The sequence below is a fragment of the Cervus canadensis genome, chromosome 10 (assembly GCF_019320065.1).
Source record: "Cervus canadensis isolate Bull #8, Minnesota chromosome 10, ASM1932006v1, whole genome shotgun sequence".
NCBI lineage: Eukaryota > Metazoa > Chordata > Mammalia > Artiodactyla > Cervidae > Cervus > Cervus canadensis.
The window spans coordinates 63,865,518-63,887,763 of record NC_057395.1 but is presented as its reverse complement, the minus strand read 5'-3'; the positions used below and the strand labels follow the sequence as shown (position 1 = coordinate 63,887,763).

Sequence of the window (22,246 nt, the reverse complement as noted above, 5' to 3'; positions counted from 1 at the left end):
TCTTTTCACAGTAAAGCTTCTGAAGTTATCAACACTTCCTGCCAAACTTCTCAATTCAGTTTTTTTAATTCCCACCTTAAAAGCTTCCCATCTACCACTCAACTGAAGCTGCAGTTTTCAAGTTATTAATAGCTTCACCATTGCAAAACTCCAGTTGTTTCTTCTTTCTTATCAAATAAATCTGTATCATTTCAAGTAACTGCTCATGCTTTACTTTTTCAATGTTAAGACATGTTTAAACATACACATATCCTCTGACCCAGCCATCCCACTCCTAAGAGAAAGGATAACTGATGTCCACACTAAGACTTGTACATGGATGCCCACAGCTTTAGTTGTAATCTCCCAAGCTGAAAACTGCCCAAATGTCCATTACCAGGTGAATGGACAAATAATTTGTGGTGTATTTATACAGTGAAATACTTTCAACAATAAAAGTATAAATATGTTGCATATAAATAATATGCAACAGCAAAAGTAAACACTTATAAGTGAAATAAGTATACTGAGTAAAAGGAGTCACATAAAATCTAATGCATACTGCATGATTCCATTTATATAAAATTCTAGAAATTGAAAACTAATCTATAAAATAGAAAGCAGAATAGTGACTACCTGAGGATGAGAGGGCGGGGAGGAATGGAAAGGAGGCATTAAAAGAGGGCACAAGGAAATTTTAAGAGATAATCGATAGGTTTACCATCTTACTGTGGTAATGACCAGGTACATATATATGCAAATCTCAAATTATACAATTTAAATATATGCAGGCCACTGAACAACAATTAAGCTTTAATAAAGCTGTAGGGAGGGTGGGGTGGGGGTGGAGGTGACTGAGAAGGAACAATCCAGCAGCATGTAGTACACAATATTGTGCAACCAGTTCTACCCTAGTTCCAAAACATTCCCATCACTCCGGAGTAAAACCACTTCCCATTAAGCAGATTCTCCCCAAACCCTCAACCCTTGGCAACCACCAATCTTCATCTGGCTCTGTGGATTCATCCATTCAGGGCATTTCATAGAACAATATGTGACCTTTCACATCTGACTTCTTTAACTTAGTGAAATGTTTTCAAGGGCATCAGGGTTTTTTAAAAATACTCTTCAAGTGACTCTGATGTGGAATCAAGATGGATCACAAAGCAAGTGTGGGATAGAGTGAACATCCAGATTCAACTGATTTTAACTGAGCACTTGGTGCAACGATCGCAAATATCTCATTCAATCCTGACAACCAACTGTGTATATCATTCCAGCTTTACAGATGAGGAAACTGAAGCTTGGTGAGGCAGATACCAGCTTGATATCATAAAGACATTTAAAAACAGGTTCATCTGGCTCTCTGCTCCAAGTCAGCACTATTGCCCAAGCCCCTCTCCCAATCAGACATCCAGGAACTATCAGAGAAGACAGTGGGCTGCATCTCCCAGCTGGCAAGCCTAGCTCTATGGGCAGAAGTTAATCTACTGGCTACAGAGCACAGAACTTCAGGGTCTCTAAGCTCCCTTCCTGTTAAAATACTCTGCAACTGGGGAACAAAGCTCAAAAACAAGAACTCTAGGAAAGACCTTAGTCTAATTTACAAAAATACTCTTTCTAAGATTAAGAAAATAGGGCCCAGGGACTTCCCTGATGGTCCAGTGGTTAAGACTCTGCACTTCCACTGCAGGGGCATGAGTTCGATCCCTGGTCTGGGAACTAGATCCCACACGCCTTGTGGTGTGGCCAAAAACAAACAAAAATCAGGGCCCAAAGAAACAATTTGACTTAGCCAAAATCATGTAGTTAATCAGCAAAATATGGTTAAAAGTCTTCTAAATGTCATAAAAGCTACCAAAAATATTTACTTTTCCTCTAATCCTGGGAACAGTCTTCCTCAGGAATAGAAACAAAACAACTCATTTCTGCAATGCCCACTAGAACTCATTCTATGCAGCCAGCATTACTTTAATACTAAAATCAGATAAAGACATTACAAGAAAGAAAATCTACAGACCATTTTCTCTCATGAACACAAATGCAAAAATAATAGCAAATTGAATCCAACAATGTATAAAAAGAATTACATACCACGACCAACTGGGATTTAATCCAGGTATAAAGGAAGGCTAGCTCAACAATTAGTGTAGTCTATTGTTTTCCTCTATTTCTTTGCATTGTTCATTTAAGAAGGCCTTGTTAATTTCTCCCTGCTATTCTCTGGAACTCTGCATTCAGTTGGGCATATATTATCCCTACTTTTTTAAACATAAGCCTGAATTATGCAATAAGGAGCTGATGATCTGAACCACAGTCAGTTCCAGGTCTTGTTTTTGCTAACTGTATCAAGCCTTTTTATCTCCAGATACAAAGAATATAATCAGTGTGATTTCAATATTGACCATTTGGTGATGTCCATGTGTAGAATTGTCTCCTGTGTTGCTGGAAGAGGCTATTTGCTATGACCACTGTGTTCTCCTGATAAGACTGTTAGCCTTTGCCCTGCTTCACTTTGTACTTTGAAGCCAAACTTGCGTGTTACTTCAGGCATCTCTTGACTTCCTACTTTTGCATTCCAATCCCCTAGGATGGAAAGAACATCTTTTTTTTTTTTTATGTTAGTTTTAGTCTAGAAGGTCTTGTACATTTTCACAGAACCAGTCAACTTCAGCTTCTTCAGCATCAGTAGTTGGGGCACAGACTTGGATTACTGTGATGCTGAATGGTTTGTCTTGGAAATGAACATAGTTCATTCTGTTGTTTTTGAGATTGCACCCAAGTACTGCATTCTGGACTCTTTTGTTGACTATGATGGCTACTCCATTTCTTCTAAGGGATTCTTGTCCACAGTAGTAGATATAAAGGTCATCTGAATTAAATTCGCCCATTCCTGTCCATTTTAGTTCACTGATTACTAAGATGCTGATGTTCACTCTGGTCATCTTCTGCTTGACCATGTCCAATTTACCCTGATTCATGGACCTAACATTCCAGGTTCCTATGCAATACTGTTCTTTACAGCACTGGACTTTACTTTCACCACCAGATATATCCACAATTGAGTGTCATTTCCACTTTGGCCCAGCCACCTCATTCTTTCTGCAGCTATTAGTAACTCCCCTCCACTCTTCTCCAGTAGCATAATGGACACCTTCCAAGCTGGGGGGCTCATCTTCCAGTGTCATATCTTTTTGCCTTTTCATACTGTCTCTGGGCTTCTTGAGGCAACAGTGTTGGAGTGGTTCACCATTTCCTCCTCCAGTGAACCACGTTTTGTCAGAACTCTTCACTATAACCCATCCGTCTTGTGTGGCCCTGCATGGCATGTCTCATAGCTTCATTGAATTACACAAGCTCCTTTGCCACAAGAAAGCTGTGACCCATGAAGGGAATCAGTTTTCATTCCAATCCCAAAGAAGGGCAATGCCAAAGAATGTTTGCACTACTGTACAACTGCACTTTTTCCACATGCTATCAAGTTTATGCTCAAAATCCTCCAAGCTAAACTTGACCAGAATGTAAATCAAGAACTTCCAGATGTACAAGCTGGGTTTCAAAGAAGCAGAGGAACCAGAGATCAAATTGCCAACATTCATTGGATCATGGAGAAAGCAAGGGAATTCTAGAAAAATATCTACTTCTGCTAAAGCCTCTGAGTGTGTGGATCACAACAAACTGGAAAATTCTTAAAGAGATGGGCATATAAGACCATCATACATGTCTTCTGAGAAACCTGTTTAAGGGTCAAGAAGCAACTGTTGGAATTGGAAGTGGACAATGGACTGGTTCAAAACTGAAAAAGGATTGTGTCAAGCTGTATACTGTCACCCTGCTTATTTAACTTTTGTGCAGAGTACATTATTCAAAATGCCAGACTAGATGAATCACAAACTGGAATCAAGATTGCTGGGAGAAATATCAACAACCTCAGATATGAGGATGATATCACTCTAACGGCAGAAAGTGAAGAGGAACTAAAGAGCCTCTTGATGCAGGTGAAAGAGGAAAGTGAAAAAGCTGGGTTGAAACTCAACATTCAGAAAATGAAGACCACGGCATCTGGTCCCATCACTTTATGGCAAATAGATGGGGAAATAATGGAAACAGTGGCAGATTTTCTTTCCCTGGGCTCCAAAATCACTGTGGACAATGACTGCAGCCATGAAATTAAAAGACAACCTGATCCTTGGAAGGAAAGCTATGACAAACCTAGACAGTGTATTAAAAGCAGAGATATCACTTTGCCAACAAAGGTACACATAATCAAAGCTATGGTTTTTCCAGTAGTCATGTATGGATGTGAGAGTTAGACCATAAGGCTTAGCACCAAAGAACTGACGCTTTCGAACTGTGGTGCTGGAGAAGACTGTTGAGAGTCCCTTGCAGCAAAGAGATCAAACCAGTCAATCCTAAAGGAAATTAACCCTGAATATTCATTGGAAGGATTGATGCTGAAGCTGAATCTCCAATATTCTGGCCACCTTATGGGAGGAGCCAGCTCAGTGAAAAAGACCCTGATGCTGGGGAAGATTGAAGGCAAGAGGAGGAGCCAACAGAGGATGAGATGGTTAGATAGCATCGCCGACTCAAAGGACATGAATTTGAGTAAACTCCAGGAGATAGTGGAGGACAGAAGAATCTAGCATGCTGCAGTCCATGGGTCCCAAAGAGTTGGACATGACCCAACAACTAAACAACAACCATATCAACAGACTAAAAAAGAAAAATAATATATCAATTGATGCAGAAAAAGCATTTGACAAAATCCAGCACTCATTCATGATAAAAATTCTCAGAGGACATCTACTGATACAAAAAACATACAGCTAACTTTATATTTATGTTGAGAACTGGATGTTTTCTCTTAAGATCAGGAACAAGGCAAGGATGTACCATCTCAACACTCCTTCACCATTGTACTAGACATCCTAGCTAGCACAATAAGACAAGAAAACAAAATAAGATATAACACTGAAATGGGAGAAATAAAAGTTTATGCTTTACCAGGAAATTGGTCTTTACTATGAATTTGAGCAAATGATTGATGCGATTTGATGTACCTCCACCCACACACATATAAAAACTACTGCTCAATCCAGTTCTTGATTTGTAAACTCAGGTTTCTTTGTTTTTTGTTAACATAGCATATTTATTACTGGTCTCAGACTGATAGTGAGGAAATAAGAAACATCAGGAGCCAAGCATTACAGTAGTGATGTTCTCACTGTGATATGGCTGCTTAAATAAGTGGTCTTAACATGTGTGTCACTTTTTATGTGAGGCTTCTTATAGACCCAGCTTGGTTCTTCTCCAATGTGTTCTCTTGGAGTTGTACCTAATTTTATTGCCAGTTTTCATTCGAATCCATTGAGGAATGGGACGATTCTGCTTTTGCTTCTTGGCCAGGAATCGCTTGATCCTGAAAGTCTTGTGAGAAGACATGGTGAGGACAGAACTCAACCGCACATAGGAGAAGAGAAAAGAGCTAAACTCAGGTTTTAATGACCTTCAAACTAAAGTAGCTATATCCATTAGCTTAACGTAATGATAACAGCATTAACCCAAACACTAGCAGATCTGGCTGAAGAGATACAACCTAGGTTCTGAATCCTTGAGAAGGAAAGGTGCAAGTGTAGGGTATAAACTGCCAAATCCAGGACATGCCAAGTTATGGGAGTTCCTTTGGGTTTCTCTAGCAACAACATTCTTTGCATTTCACATTTTATAAAACAGCACTGCATCCTATAGGGAACGCACAGGCTGTAAGAAAAAAGATGGGGAAGTTCATTCCATACAAGAGATTCCTGAAGACCTCACATTATTCAAATTTACATAATTCATGACTCATAGCCCCAGAAAATAAAGGCATAATGAACACACTTTCATTGGCCTACCAGCTTTTGAAATCATGGGGTTGATGAATTTTCTCAATTTGGTAGGATTTGCTTTAATTCAAATTTTATACATAAGGCTTTTTATATTGCACAACTTCAAACTGATCAATTTTGAACAAAATACATCTATATCTTAACATGATTACCACTTTACAGAGGAGAAAGTGAAATTCAGGGAAGATGCAAGATCATACAAACTAGTATATAGAAAAGATGACCTCAGATACATGGGTCTGAGTACTTGGGCCATGTGTGGGCCCTGTGCACTGTCCCTGAAATAGGAAATGAGCACAGAGCATGCCAACTGCTCTACAATTCAACGCCACCACCACCCTTTCCTTGGCTGTGCGGGGTCTGCTGGGTGGACTTGCTGGGTGCAACAGGCATTGTAGGTATAGCCCAGAATCTCTTCTACCCTTCCTTCACTGTGCAGCATTTAAGGGTCTGGACAGGATTAACCTCACACGCACTTAAATACATAAGAGTAATTCCATGCCTCTTGGCACAGTGATAGGCTTGGAAAATCTGAGCTTCAGCCAACTGGTTCATAAGGCAGGTACAGGAATAAATTAACCCAACTCAAACTTGGGACTCTGGTCCAAAGTTTATAGAAAGGGTATGTTCTTACTTTACTGTTAGATTTGAATGAAACAGCATGAAGCCTTAAATGCTGCTGGCTTCCATCCTCTGACCACAAGGGTTTAATGTAAAAGCAGCAGTGAGAGGTGACATGGTAAGCCAATCTACAGTCCTGGAACAGTACGCCTTCCCCGGACTTCACTATTAACGTGGACTCACACATCCCCTTATTGCAGAATCAATTTGAATTGGGTTTCCTGTTACTTGTAACTAAAAGCATCCTAAGTGTTGCAGCTGTTCAGAAATATGGTCATATTAAGCCTTAAAGAGTCCCCTCCTGAGGCTTCAATTAGAGAAGTAAGCAATGAGGATAAAAAGAAGAGATATTTTACAAAGTTGTTCTACAGGAATCAGTGTTTCTTGAACACAGAGGGAAGAGAGCAAGCCTTCATAGGCTCACCCTAGCTTCTGGTTGAAGACTGTCAAGTCACATGTGGCCTGAGGTGGCAGAACCCATTGGGAGAACTGTCCAGCAGGGACTAAGCTAACTCAGGTGAGTCCCTGAGGAACAGGGACAGACAAGGTGACAACAAGAACAACTCACTGCTTCAGTCTAGCCATGTGCACCTGTGTTTTCAATTTCTAGCCTCCTGCAAGGAGGCACTTCTATTCCCCACTGCAAGGCCCAGTGGCAGGGCACCCTTCCCTGGTGTACGGCCTAGACGGGAGAGTATGTGCGCTGCAACTAAGTTCAAATTCTGGCTATGCCAAGTGCTAGATGTGTTGATGCTGTTTAAGTTAATCCATCTCATCAGCACCAGTTTCTAACCCATCAAGTGGGCACAATAGTACCTGTCTCATAGGGTTTGCTTTGAGAATTAAGTAAGACAATACAAGTAAAGAACTCAGAACAGTGGCCAGCACATGACAAGAACTCAAACAGATGCTGTTGTTACCTCGCTTGTGATACTCTCTCCCTGGAAAGTGGGGCTGGTCTGTGGTCAGGTCTCTCTCTGAACAGCTTGACCAATTGCTCCACGACCCACAGAACAGACGCTTGACTGCAGGGCTTCTTCCCGAAAGCTCAGACTTGGACAAAGAGTGACTTCCTGCCAGAGCCCTGGAACAGGCAGCAGCTTGTCGCCTGAGGAGGGCCAGGCTTTTCCGGGATGGGGCCACTTGTCCTCCCCACAGGCTGCAGGTGGCCATCAGGAGAAATACCAGAGCCTTTCTCACTCCCTCTGTACAGCCTGCTCCCTACTTCTCCCTCAGACCCTCACTGTGCTGTGAGAGCAAAAGGACACCAGACTGCTGCTTCCAGGAGGGAAGCGGGAGAAAATGACAACTGCCTGTACATCACAGAGCACCGCCACCTGCTGGGGACAAGCAGTGACCAGAGCCTGCTGTCACCTGCATGAGGGTACGGCATCCTGAGGGCAGAGCAGGAGTGTGTACGCCCTTGGAGGGATCCTCACCACCCATCAGAGGAAGCCGTCTCATGGCTTCCTAAGACCGTCACTTCATCTTGTCTATTTCTCCAGCCTCATCTCCCATCAGTCCCCCACCATGGATCGCACCCAGATTCTGGCCCAAAGGAGCCCTCCACTAAACCCCTCCCTCAAGTCCTACCTTTTTCTACCTTACCTCATATGGCAGAGACTACTATGCATTCCCCAATACCCACTTCTCCACCTCTCCCACAAGAAAAGGGTATACTTGCCAGCTTCCCCTAAGCAAGGTGTGGATATCCAGATGTCCTGGCTTATGGGATATGAACAGAGGTGATGTGTGGCACTTCTGAGATGTGCCCTTAAAAGAAGAAGGCATGCCTCACCCTTCCCTTACCAGCAGCCGAAAGACAGGCAAGGTAGTGAGCGACGCTGGTCCACGCAGAGAGAGCAACACTGTGGGCTGGTGGGATACTGAGGAGGAAGCTGGCCCTGGACAACTGCTCAGACCACAGCAGAGTCACCATAGGAAGCCTACAGTTTGGCCAGAGACAGAAATTAACCTCCACCTTAAGCCAGCCTCTTTGGTTGTCTCTTTAAGGCACCATAATCTACATCTCAATTAAGTTCCTATTGCTCTCTTCTCTCTAAGGGGAGAGGGAACGGTTCTATGAGAAGGTCAGTCTAGCACCACAAGAAAAGGTACAGACAAAGAAGTGCCCACTCTGGTGCTCCAAGGCACCTTTCAGCCTAAGCCAAAGTTTACCCACAGTGAGAATATGAACGAAATGGACATAACAATAGGTAATAAGCACAGGTGAGGTTCCCTTTGATCCTCAAATAGTCTTTCTGGGCCAAATCTCTACTCAGGACTCAACTCACCTATGCAGAATTAAAAGCCAACACCAAGGAAGCCTGAATTCACCCCTGGAAGAGAAGTTACTAAATGGATTCTGGTATTCTAAGAAGCCTCATTCAGAAAAGCAAATTTAAACTGACCTTCCAAATTAATGTATCTGACTAAAGGCCTGGCTGAGGGAAGAGGAAACACACGAGGGTCAGAGTCAGAAGGGTACCTGAGGGACAGTTTGTTCCTCTCAACAACTCTGAACTCTGATCTACTTGTTCCTGGCATAGGGATTCCTTTCCCAGTCCCCAGCCTCCTGGTCCACCCCCGACCTACCCTCACCCTTTCAGGCCTAACTCAAATGTCACCTCCTCCTCTGGAACTTTCAGCCCCTGCTCTCCAGGCAAATACCTCAATCTGTGTTTCCATGGCACTTCATACATTCTTTACATAGAGCTTAGAAGTTCTCACTGGATCTGTTTCTGTGCTTTTCTCCCCACAGGAAGGAGCCCTGTCTTATGCATACCTAGTTCTACATCATCATTTTGGAAAGGAGATTAGATCTGTGAAGAGCTCAGATCACATGTGAACAGGAACAGGACTGTTACTGAGACTGAGTCTGTGGGCTTCAGGCCAGAACAGCTTCTCCCTAATGCTCCCAAGGAGGAAATGGGGACTGGGGGGACCGGAGGACCCAAAAAGGTCTCTGCAGAACAGTTTCTGATGCTCCTGGACCAGAAGCTCCAGGCATCTCTACATGAGAAATCTATTAGAATCCAATTTCTCAACAGCCACAATCTAAGTACTCAGCATAAAAGGGGGCACTCTTTTACAATAACTGTCCCCAAGCAGCACATGCTATGTAACATTCTGCTTTTCACTTAAGCATTATGTCGAGTTCACACTGCTTGTGATCGAGGACACAGGCAGCCTGGTGTTCAAATCTCACCTTGAAACATCTCCCCACTCAAACTCCCCCAGTTTCTGAAATTCCACAGCTATAGATAAGAGCTTTCTTAGAAGTGAAGGTGAAACCTAGATGTTCTAAGAGAACCGGGGATCTACTGAGCCGGTTTTATTCTTTCAAATCATAAGAAATTTAGTTATCAGATTAGTATCCAGCAAAACCATGAGGAAACGGAAGGAGGCTCTGAGGTGAGAAAGGTGAGGGGCGATGTGTGGAACAGCAGGTGCCTTCTGAAAGGCTGGGGCCTACGACATACTCTGAACACGACGCTGTGTTGGCTCTCAAGGATATCCGGGGGTCTGATGAAGGCTCAACATGTCTAGTAACCCCAGTTCAGAGATGGTGACAACTGAGACTCCTGCTGGTTAGTGGCAGAGGCAGGACGAGTGCCCAGGGTTTTAATGTACCAGCTAAAGCACAGCAAGATGAATAGTCTAGCTCCCTCCTGCCTGGGAACTGCTGGCAATCTTAGCAGTCAGGGCTGGCAGAGCTGTGAAATCATCTATGTGACCCGCATGCACATGATGGGGATGGGGGCACCAGGGGGCAAGGCCCTTCCTGGCTGCACAAACCTAATCCCCATCTGACAGGGTACAGGAATGACCAGCCTAGACCCTAACAGTGGCTGAGGGGCCCGCGTGGCACACTCTGCCACCAAAGAGACAAATTTTCAAAGAACCAGCAGAGGGGGTCACAAGTTAAAATATACGGATTTAAAAGACCCTTTCGTTCCCCCTAAAGCATTTTGTAATTGTCCAACCCTGCCAGTCTGGCAAGCATAACCATAGCAGATCTTGTTATTTTAAAAACCTGGCAGGCAAAAATCTCCAATTCACCAACAGACTTCCAAACCCCAGTGAAAGGGATTCTTCTGTATTAAGAGAGAGAATTTAAAAACCCCAGGTCAGTATGTTGGTATGAGACCCAAATGCAGTACATAAGAGTAGAAAAGTCACTCACTCAGGTTTCTTAATTTTATCAAAATGACAATACCTTGGATATTGGTTTTGCATTTCATCAGAGGTCAGCTGAGTTTAGAACTAAGCTCTTTGACTGCCTTGGTTCATGTCTCTAAGATAAAGACCTAGTATTTATTAAGAGTTTACTGCAGGGGAACACATGTAAATCCATGGTTGATTCATGTCAATGTATGGCAAAAACCACTACAATACTGTAAAGTAATTAGCCTCCAACTAAAAAAAAAATAAATGGAAACAACAACAACAAAAGAGTTTACTGTAGGACAGACATTGTGCTAAGCATTTCACATTAGGTAATTTAATATAATAAAGTTCTGAGGCAGGTAGTTATCGCCATCTCACAGATGGAGAAATTGAAGCTCACGGTTATTTGCCCAAGGTCACAGAGAAAGCCGGGTTCAAATTCAGGTGTGCTGACTTCAAGCCTGCACATATTCACTCCACACAAATCAAGACACTCAAACACAGTTAATCAGGAATTCCAAAACCAAATAAGAGATCTGCACACCCTCTTGGGCGGCAAATATCCACACTGTACTCAGGTGCACCACACTGGGAGAGGTCCCTCCTCGAACAATCACCATGATCGTCAGTTACAACCGCCATGCAGATCACATGGTGGTTACAGTTCTGTGGATACAAAACTCCAGCACCTTCAGGAGTCTCCCTCCTGCCCCGCTTTCAGTCATTCATCCATCTACCCCCAAGGATAACCACTGTACAGCCCTCAAGCATAACAGATTCATTTTAATCAATTTTTGAACTTTATATACATATCTATCATATCATATGTATGAGTTTATGTTCGCTTCTCTGGTTCAACATTATACTTATGAGATGTCCCCATGTTGGCAGGTGTAGCTGTACTAGTTCATTCACTTACTGCTGTACACCATTGTATCAAGATACCACAATTCATTTACTTAATTTACTCTACACATTTATTTACTCTACAATGAATAAACATTTGAGCTGTTTCTAATCTAGGGCTCTTATAAACAGTGCAGCTTTTAATGTGTGTGCAACATTTCAAAATTATTTTAAATGCTTAACATAAAGACCTTCCCAGCATTTTTGCAGGGGCCAGAAGTCTAACCTCCATGTTACATATCAGAAGCTGAGGTATTCAATCAATACCAGAAAAATCAGAGTGGCAGAGCTTAGTCTCGAACTCAGGCCTTCAGGCTCCCCTACTACTGTTCCTTCCTTTCTTCCACCACAGCACTGAAAAGGGAAAGAGGAGGGGAGGGTGCTGACAGGAGTCAGAGGTCAGTTGACCAGAGCAAACCAACAGGCCAGACCAATCCACAGAGAGAGGGGCTCAGACAGAAGGGCCCTCAGAGCAGACCAAATCCCTCAAGCCACGGCTTCCTCTTTCAGGTTGTATCTCAGAACGGGGTTGGGGGGAGCCCAGCAGAAATAGGGGAGACTCGTAACAATTCCAACTCTAATCTAAAAAGTACAAATGCTTTTCTCAATGAGAAAAACAAGGACATAACCACTTCAAATTCCTCAGATTGGGCACATTTCTGTCAGATAATACCGAAAGCTGTCAAGGATACAGACTAATCACAGAGTGGACAGGAGTGTTCAAGTCAGAGCCACCATTTTCAAATACATTCTGGTACATTAACTAAAACCATTCCATCTAGCAATTTCTCTTCTAGGTAAAATACACAAAAGAAAAGCTTGTGCCCAGGGGATGTCCACAAGCCGTCCCTGAAACATCACCTGTAAAAGTAAAAAGCTAGAAACCTAATGACCCTGAGTAGGACGGGGCTAAAGAAACTATGGCTTGCTTTTTTTTTCTTTTTAAAGGACTTCGCTGGAGGTCCAGTGGTTAAGAATCCACCTTTCAATACAGGGGGTGTGGGTCCAATCCCTGGTCAGGAGAACTAAAGATCCCACATGCCACAAGGCAACAATGAGGAGCCCATTGCCCGAGTGCTGCAAGGAAGACCCAGCACAGCCAAAAGAAAAAAAGAAAAAACTTACACCTGAAACTGGGGGATAGGTAGACAAGCTGAAGAATCAATGAGACAGACCCACCTACAGGTTACAACTTGGATGAAACTGAACATGATGGTGAACAAAAGCAGGAAGTTCCAAAAGAGTAAAAGTATGATATGATATTATTTATACATGTTTTTTTTAATACATGTTTTTAAAACACACAAAATAACCTATCATTTACCAATATAAATGTTTTTAATAACACTCAAAAGGACTATACATTATTTCTCAACATAAATGTACATATTTGGGAAAGCACAAAGGGAAAGAAAGGAAAAGCAATTTAGGGGGTTTATACCTCACCCTAGTGTTTTGTTTCCCTTAAAAAAATAACCTAAAGGAAATATGGCAAAATGTTCATATTTTTTAAGTCTGGGTGGGGAATGGATACCTGCATGTTTGTTGTATAATCCCATGTACTTTTCTATTTATTAAAATATTCCACAATTTTTAAAATAAAAGATTAAAATCACTGAAGTATTTTTACCTATCAGATTAGCAATAATTTAAAACTTGATAATACTGCTAAGATTGTAAAGAAACTAATGTGCATAACCAGTTGGTGGAAGATTACAAACTAAGACAAGTTTTTTGAAGGGTAATTTGGCAACATCCATCAGAAATTTAAATATGCATACCCTTTGCCCAAGCAAATCCCACCTCTAGGAATTCATCACATGAATTTGTATACAAGAGCAGCTTTACCACTTGACAAGAGTGAAAAAAATCAGTGAACCATGACTTTTTTGTAGGAAAATGATGTTTAAAGTCCAGTACACCCGTACAATTATATAACAGCCACTTTCAAAATGAGGTAGAACCACGTATCTATACTGACATGAAATGAGAGCCAAGACATCTTAAGTGAAAAAGCAAGCTGCATATAATATCAACTGTATAAAACTTTCCATTTAGATGTTTTCTATTTAGACATAATAGATATGTACAGTTTGGATATGCACAGAAAATATCTGAAAAGTTATAAAAGAGTTTGTTAAAAATAGTCACATCTGCAAGGGAGGTGGGGCTGCCAGGGGAGGGAGACCCTTTTCCCTTAGTATTTGTTTATATTGATTTTACAGCAATCAAATGTCACTTTTATACTTGGGGGTGTGTACACAAAAACTGCACATTCTAAGAGGTTTAGAGCCACTGAACTGGAATGTCAGTAAAGCAGGGTCCAATAAATCTGTATTTTTAACATGACACCCAATGACTCCCAGGCAGCTAAGCTGGCCACTGCTCCAGGTGATACCTGGGTCAGATGACATGTGGAGGGAAGGAAAGGTTCTCAGTGACAGGTCTCTCAAGTTCTCAGAAATAAGCCTGTCCCCAGAAGTAACCATGTATTCAACGGCAGAGAAAGATAAACTTACCTAAAAGACACAGAATGGACACCAAAGCCAGTGGGACTGGCCAGTAAGACATCACTGACATCCCTAAGGAAACAGGGTTTAACCCTAATAAAACAAGCATTGCCCAGGCAAGATGATGCACCCATCTGACAACTGAGCCAGTCCTTTCTTCTTCATGCCAGGAATACCCACAACCAACAGCATCAGGCAGAATAGAACTTAGGTTTCATTTTACTCCCCAGAACAGGTATTTGATAAATAGTTGTTGAATGAACAAGTCAATCTATCTTAGCCTGAGGACTTCTAACTCCAATGTTGTGATCCAATACTCAATAAACAACTTTCTCTTCCTATATAGGTCTAGACAGAGGAAAGGGATTTTGATAGCTGTTGGCTTCATTTTAAACAAATAACTGGTACCTGGCATTGAGCTTCAGTCTACTGCTATCTGGTTTCCCCAGTTGCACAGTGGTAAAAAATTCACCTGCTAATGCAGGATACTTGAGTTCAATCTGTGGGTCAGGAAGATTGCCTGGCGTAGGAAATGGTAACCCACTCCAGTATTCTTATCTGGAAAATTCCATGGACAGAAGGAGCCTGGTAGACTACAGTGCATGGGATCACAAAGAGTCGGACACACACATGCATGCACGCTACTGCTATCTGATTCATACCAGCCTACTTCTGAGAGATACCCATTCACTGGTGGGTACCTGAGCAGGACTCTGGTGAAGTCACTAAGGTGGTAAGTGCTGGAGTATCCTATAGCCCACACGGGGAGTGCCCTCCCTGGTGACTACTGGTCAGCTGACCTTCACGTAGCTCCTTTTAGCTCAATACTTGGGCTGGCCAAGTGCACAGCTAGAACGGCCTACAGCTGAGGGTGACTGAGCTGCAAGGACCAATTCTGTGGCCACCAGCCATATGCAGCTACTAGCTCCTAAAATATGGTTAGTCTGAATTGAAATGTTCAGGAAGGGTAAAACACATACTAGATTTTAAAGGCTGAATATAAGAAAAAGAAAATATAAGGGCTTATTAAATAGTAATGTTTATACTGATTATATGCCGAAATGATAGTATTTTGGATATTCTGAGTTAACAAAATTTATTAAAAGAAATTTCATCTGTTTCCTTCTATGTCTTAAAATATGGCCACTAAAAAAAATTATATGCTAACTCACATTATATTTCTAATGGATAACGCAGTACATATGACCAAGAAACAGCCACCTGACCCATTATGCTTCACAGCCTGACTAAGAAATGACCTCTCACAGGTCAGAGATCACCTGAGTTTGCACGGCCCTGCCCCACTGTCCTGAAACCTAACTCCATACTTCCTTAGGAACAATGTCAGATATGCCAGAAGTTCCATAAACCACCCAACACCTATGTATTTTAAAGGAAAGGCTTCAAACCAAAAAACATATGATGATGTCACAATTTTAGGAAAACTGAATCTGGGACGCTTGTAGAATTTACTGGAAACTCATTAATTATTCTGCAATCCCTAAGAAACATGTAATTTTTCAATTTCTGTAACTTTCAGAAGAAATCTCCAAAAAGGTTCTCTTGTAATAAACAAGACATGTACATGAGTTTTTATGGTAACCCTTACTACCATCATTGCAGCTTCTGTGCAAAATAAACACTGTTGTTAGAAAACATCTCCAGATGCAATTATTATGAAATTGGACCCCACAGGAGAATCACACATCACCTCTTAGTTCTTTCATTCTTTTGTTCTGTTAGCAGGGATGGAGCACAGGTTGGGGAGGGGGCAGCAGGGAGCGGGGATGACTGCATCCATGCTATTCTCAGTACTAGTTCCCCTGCTGGCTGCTAATGGAGCTCCCCTTCCTTGACGGTCCCCACTCCATACCTTAAAAGGCTAAGGGACTTTCTCAAGGCAACTCGAGCAGCAAGAGGTAGAGGTAAGAATAAGAATCAGATATTTCTGTTTCTTCCAGAAGGGCTACAATTCCATGATGCAATTCCTGAAAACTTGTCATTTTCAGTTTGGGGGGATTCGACTGGACCAGACCAACCTAACACCCGCTTTTTGGGTCAGCCCTTCATGATACAGATACATTGCAGAACCAAAATGCTTACTTGGGGAACTGGCTGAGACCCGCTTCCTGGTCAGGCTCTCCTGGCTGGCTTTGTCTGAAGCTGAAGAGCCCCTGGTCTGGACGTGCCTCTTTCCTGGGTTCTCCTCTGGCTCTGGCGACTTTTCTATTCCGTGGAAATACTTCATGTGATAATGCAACAGTTTGGCTTTGCGGAAAATTTTTAAACAATCCACAACCGTGCACCTAAACTTGTGATTTAGGTCGCTGGCTGGTGCTTTAGATGTCACAAAATCATTTGTTCTCTTAAAAGTATTTGTTACTGGAAAAAAAAAAAAAAATCCCTCATGCTTATTGGAGCTATTACAATACATGCATCAACACAACACATGGCAACAGAGTGAGAGAGCAGCATGCGTATGTACAGGCAGACATCGATGACCACTGCTGTTTGAAAGAATGGATAGAACTTCAGGGTAGATAACATAGACTCAACTGTAATTCATCTCTTGAAAGAAGAGATCAACTTTTTTTTTTCTTTTTTAAAGCAGCCACACAAGTTCTCATGGTTTCAGAAGAACAAGGGAAAATCCTAAAAAAGAAAAAAACCAGGAACCCAGCCCAGCACTTGTTACTCATGAGTTGGACCAGACTCAGACCTTCCATCATTCAGATATGTTTGTGTAGGCAAGACTAGAGAATACTCCAGTAGATCTCTTTATGAAACCGAAAGGATCTTACACAAGGAGAATCACTATTACAAAGGTTTTAGTATAGAGCTATTGAGCTCTCAGTACAATGTACTCTGTTTGATCAAGAGGACTCAGAGAAGAAAAAGGAAAAAAGACAACCAACTGAATGAAGCTGGAAGGCATGTAGAGAACTCAATGATCAAATTCAAAGAGACAAAAAAAGTTTGACACCCCCTCCCTAAACCAAGAGTCTCCCCAGGTGGCTTTAGTGGTAAGAATCTGCCTGCCAATGCAGGTGACACGGGAGATGCAAGATCTGTCAGGAAGATGCCCAGAGTAGGAAATGGCAACCTACTCCAGTATTCTTGCCCAGAAAATTCCACGGACAGAGGAGCCTGGTGGGCTACAGTTCATGGGGTCACAAAGAGTCAGACATGACTGAGCACGCACACAGGCCCCAAACCAAACAAGCAGAAGGCAGTTGCCGGTCATGCATCAATAATAGAAAGTAATGCTGTCACAAGGAAATCATGAGTATTAGAAACTCAATTTATTGAAGACTCCCTTCACAATACCCTCATCCCAATGAGAGCAATCACCTTAAACTCAAGTCACCCCTACTCTACAGATTACATCATCCAAGAATATCCTGAATGTATGGACCTTTCTGAGTGAATCAACTTTTTTCTAAATGGAATGATACAATTTTCATTACAAGCAAAAAGCATGCTGAACTTTTGGTAAATATTATGATTACCTTTTCAAGTACCATTCCATAATAAGAAGGAATAAAAAAAATTCTTAAATCAATCTAAATCACACTCTACATTTCAAAATCAGCAGGAAGGTATGATTATAAAACTGGTAGGCTTGACGATCTGATGTATACACACACACACACCCCAAAGCAGAATATCGTAACTCATTTTCTATCCATGACAAGATATAAGAAAGAGGTTCAAATCAGTCAGATACAGTTAAGAAAAAGCAACATGAAATGAAATAGAATACATACTTCTCCCTACACATAGTTGCACCAGAAAAACAAAAAAAAAGTCAGTAAAGAAATTCAAAATTCAAACCTCTAATATATCCTAAAATGCTCTCTTAAAACAAAAAACAGTTTCTCTGGAATCTCCTCCCCTTTGGCCTATTAAGTTGAACCATATCAATTTGCCATTTTTATAGGTTAAGAAAAGTGAGACATTGGCCATTTCAAATGGTCCAACCTAATAGTTCTTTTCCCACCTAACAATCTTTCAAAAATTACTGCAGAAAATTCCACTTAGCACTGTGTAAACAAACCTAAGGTCTGAGGAGGTCAGAGAGCACCAAGCCTGCCTACTACCACCCGAGGCTCACAGCAGGCAAGTTCAGCTGCAGTAAACTCAGCTATCCTTCGGCTTGTGTCTGAAGCCCTGTTTGTGATCAACTATTTATCAAAAAAAAAAAAAAAAAGCCAAAATACAAACACCTTAGAAGTTTTTCAAAAGTTAACAATAATGAGAACTTTGAATCAATTCCATGGAGAATTACCATTCTTTCTATTCAGAACATTTGCACCCTTGTGTACACACACCAGCCACTTGCATAAGGCAAAGACAGGACAGTGGTTAAAAGTGGGGGCTCTGCAGTTGGGCAGCCTGGTTCAAATCCTGGCTCCTCTAATTACTCCTCCTGCCTCCTAGCACCTTCATATGCAGAGTGGAGACAGCAATAATGGTAACTACTTCACTGACTTCAAAGAATTAAATGAACTGCACGCAAAGATTCTAAAACAACATCTGTTCAATAAATAGTGAATATATAGTACAATTTTGCTCAATATTCTGGAATAAACTATAATGGAAATGAAATTTTTTTTAAAAGTATAGGACTTACCTGGTGGCTCAGTGGTAAAGAATTTGCTTGCCAATGCAGGAGACATAGGTTCAATCCTTGGTCTGGGAAGATCCCACATGCTGCAGGGCAACTAAGCCCATGCATCACAACGACTGAGCCTGTGCTCTAGAGCCCAGAAACTGCAACTACTGAAGCCTGCTCTCCCTCGAGCCCGCGTTCTGCAGCCAGAGAAGCCCACGCACCGTAACTAAAGAAAAGCCTGTGCAGCAACAAAGACCCAGCACAGCCAAAAGTAAACAATACATACATAAATAATTTTTTTAATGTATACAGTATCATTTTGGATTAAAGAACAAATGTGACTTATGAACAGTCTTTCAGCAATTAACCTCTCACAGCAGAAGGGCAGAAGCTCCCTTCACCCCCAGTCTCACTGCATGCCATTGCAGATTTAGGGCAGTATAATGGAAACCATCCAACTTTAAATCCTAGCTCTACCCTTTATTAGCAGCATGAATAAGCTGTGTATGGCTTTTTAAAACTCTTCTGATTATCCAGATTCCCACCTATATCAAAAGGGTTAGAGAGAGGGCTATAAGATAACATATACACTTGGTGCAAAGCAGGCCATTTCAAATAGAAAATAATCCTGGTAAACAGGCTTCTGTCATTTATAGAGTGTGGCTTGAGACAAATTATAATTATCAACCAGAGTGAATACTCCTTCGACCAGCCCTCATAAGCTCTGGCTAGGAGACACATTACTCGGTAAGCATTCAGTTTTCTCTACATCCTACTAGAAATGTGAAGTCCAAAACCAACCTTAAGATTCCCAGCATGGCCATTCAGTGGGATTATTACCACCACCTTTCAGGACATCTTACTTTCACTAATGCAGCCCCCCTCCAAAAAAATTTTTTTAATAACTACATTATACTAGGTGCTGGACAGTACCAAGCTTGATCCACCAAAATCCTGAACTTCATGTGGTTTGTCTTTTTAAAACATAAATTAAAGTGCATTTCCTCCAAAAGTTTTACCAAACTCTATGCTGGAAGTTACATTTATCCCTAATAAACTCCACCTGATTATTTTAGTCCAAGAACTTTGTAACTTTTGTCTCTGTAACCCTATATATTCTTAGGTCTTTATCCAGGCTGTTGATAAAGATCCAGTAGTACAGAGCTGAGGACAGCCTTCAGAATAACCTTCAGGCTGACATCAACTAATCTACACTCTCTGGTTAGAGTTGCCTAAGCCAACTGAACTTGATCTATGCAAATTACCAATGCACTCACACATCTATTTCCTCTTTGTTCATAATAGATTTTAAGAGGGATGTGGTCAAACTGTCTGCTAAAATAAAGAGATACCTGGTCTGAGTGCTATAGTAGGCTCCTCACATTCCTGTGTTGAAACTTAATTCCCAAAGTGATGGTATTTGGAGGTGGAGCATTTGGGAAGTGATTATGTTACAAAGTCAGAGCCCTCATGAACAGGACTAGTGGCTTTATAAAAGAGACTCCAGGGATTTCCCTGGTGGCCCAGTGGCAAAGACGCCATGCTCTCAGTTCAGGAGTCCTGGGTTTGATCCCTGGTCAGGGAACTAGTTCCCACATGCTGCAGTTAAGACCCGGCAGAGCCAAATAAATAAATAAATGTTTAAAAAAAAAAAAAAGAGACTCCAGAGAACTCCCTTGCCTGTACCTCCATGTGAGGTTACTGTAAAAAGATAGCTGTTTATGAACTAGGAAGCTGGCCCTCAACAGACACTCAATCTGCTGGCACCTTGATCTTGAACTTCGCAGACTCCAGAACTCTGAGAAATAAATTTCTGTTGCTTATAAGACACTCAGTCTATGGTATTTTGTTACAGCAACCCAAATGGATTACGACAGACAGTCTACCAACCCAGTATAAGCCTCTCAAAAGGAAGTACATTCAGTTTGGCAGGATAAAAACTCTTCCCCACAAAAGCAAAACCCTTGATTCCTCACAAGTAAGCAGAAGGTGGAAACAGCTAAACCTCAAAAGGTAAACAAGCTTGGCAATCAGGTGGGCCACCTTCCTCAGAGGTGGTACTAGGATCACAGGGGCTCAGGTAAACAGATAAACTCCACAGGAGAAAAGATACTACCTGGTGTCCCTGTCACAAAGCTCCTGGCCAAACCTAGAGCCCTTTTCAAGACAGCAACATTAATAAGACAAATTGAGTTGCTCGTTTTGTCTGAATAAGTAATAAGTATTTGAGAATTATGAATCTTCAACCATGGAAGTTCAAGAAGTAAGATTTCCCCACAAACTCAACTCAGTTAAGTATACAAACTCATTGATATGCAAGCCCTTCTGATTCTAAGCCTATATAACTTACTTTGCCATCTGGAGAAAACACAATCAACACAAGCATCAGGGTGAGACAAGCAGCAAAGAGAGGATAAATTAATTATGAATAATAGCCTGTGACAAACTCTGGTAGATTACACAATTAACTATAACTTTAGGCTCACAAATGAAGAAGTAGATCAAACACCCCAAGACTTAAGTAATTGTTCCCTTTTCATGAAGGTCTTGCAAACTGTACTATTTCGATTCTGAATACAACAAATTTTTAAAGATATGAAAATTGTATGTTCCAGACTTCACAATTTTATCCTAATTTTCCCATACGGCAGTCGTCTGTATGCATAAAGAAAACTGCATTTCAGGGATTCCCCTGGTGGTCCAGTGGCTAAGACTCTGCACTCCCAATGCAGGGGGCCTGGATTCGATCCTTGGTCAAGGAACTAGATTCCATATGCCACAACTAAAAGTTCATATGCCACAACTAAAGATCCCACATGCTGCAACTAAGACCCAGCACAGCCAAATAAATACAAAAATAAATAATTTTTTAATGAAGTTATTAAAATAAAAAAGCTGCCAGTTTAGGCAGTACAGGCCTCTGACACACCTCTCCCACATGCAAACCAAGCCCTGTTCAGCTTTTTCCCTGGTCTCTGAGCAAAAAAGATTCTGTCCTGCCTTCTCTGAATGCCTGTAAGTACTTCATGGAAAATAAAACTTGCAGTTATGTATTCCTTTCTATTTATATTACAGTTAGTTCTGTTCACTCCTTCTTCTAAAATGTTGAAATGAGGAATATGCTCCATTCTTTACTTTTCCTACAGTCCTCACCTCAGTAGACTACTTCGTCAAACAAGAGAGTTAGCCCTAGCCTCTCCAAGACAGTTTCCTTCTCATTAAATGGGAATAAAAACACTTATTTTACATATTCACGAGGTTCCCACACATTTCCATGAGGTATTAGAAGAGAAATCCTCTTACAAACCGCAGCAGGGTACTTGAACATTAGCTGTCACCTGGCTTGTCACTGACCTCACAGTTGTTTGCTTCAAAAAAGTTACGCATGATCCCAGCACACATGGTACATCGAATTGTCTCATTTTACTCATCAAACACTGAGGTGTTAGTGGTAATTAGTAAAAGCACAATAGGAACAGCAAAATGATGGAACCAGTAAAAATGTTTTATATTTTAAAAGAATTCTAAAGTAAAACCTGCACAGCATAATTAAG

General features: G+C 41.5%; 2 protein-coding genes across 9 annotated transcripts in view; both read right to left on the bottom strand.

The window, feature by feature from the left end:
* Positions 1-22,246, bottom strand: part of PHF20 (PHD finger protein 20) — a 135,480-nt gene that overhangs the window by 33,086 nt on the left and 80,148 nt on the right. For 6 of the 7 annotated variants that reach the window (XM_043478670.1, XM_043478673.1, XM_043478674.1 and 3 more), the window contains one exon: positions 16,181-16,459. The exons of the other annotated variant lie outside the window; for it this stretch is intronic. In XM_043478670.1, the coding sequence (XP_043334605.1) occupies positions 16,181-16,459 (279 nt within the window). The remainder of the gene's footprint in view (positions 1-16,180; positions 16,460-22,246) is intronic. 7 annotated transcript variants of the gene reach the window in all.
* Positions 1-22,246, bottom strand: part of LOC122447930 (60S ribosomal protein L39-like) — a 36,055-nt gene that overhangs the window by 11,923 nt on the left and 1,886 nt on the right. The window contains exons 2-4 of one of the 2 annotated variants that reach the window (XM_043478710.1): positions 9,009-9,016; positions 7,502-7,511; positions 5,128-5,437 (exon numbers count right to left, since the gene is read on the bottom strand). In XM_043478710.1, the coding sequence (XP_043334645.1) occupies positions 5,269-5,424 (156 nt within the window). In that variant the 5' untranslated portion in view covers positions 5,425-5,437; positions 7,502-7,511; positions 9,009-9,016 and the 3' untranslated portion in view covers positions 5,128-5,268. Of the gene's footprint in view, positions 1-5,127; positions 5,569-7,501; positions 7,512-9,008; positions 9,017-22,246 lie in introns of those variants that run through there. The other variant, XM_043478709.1, reaches the window with a different exon arrangement.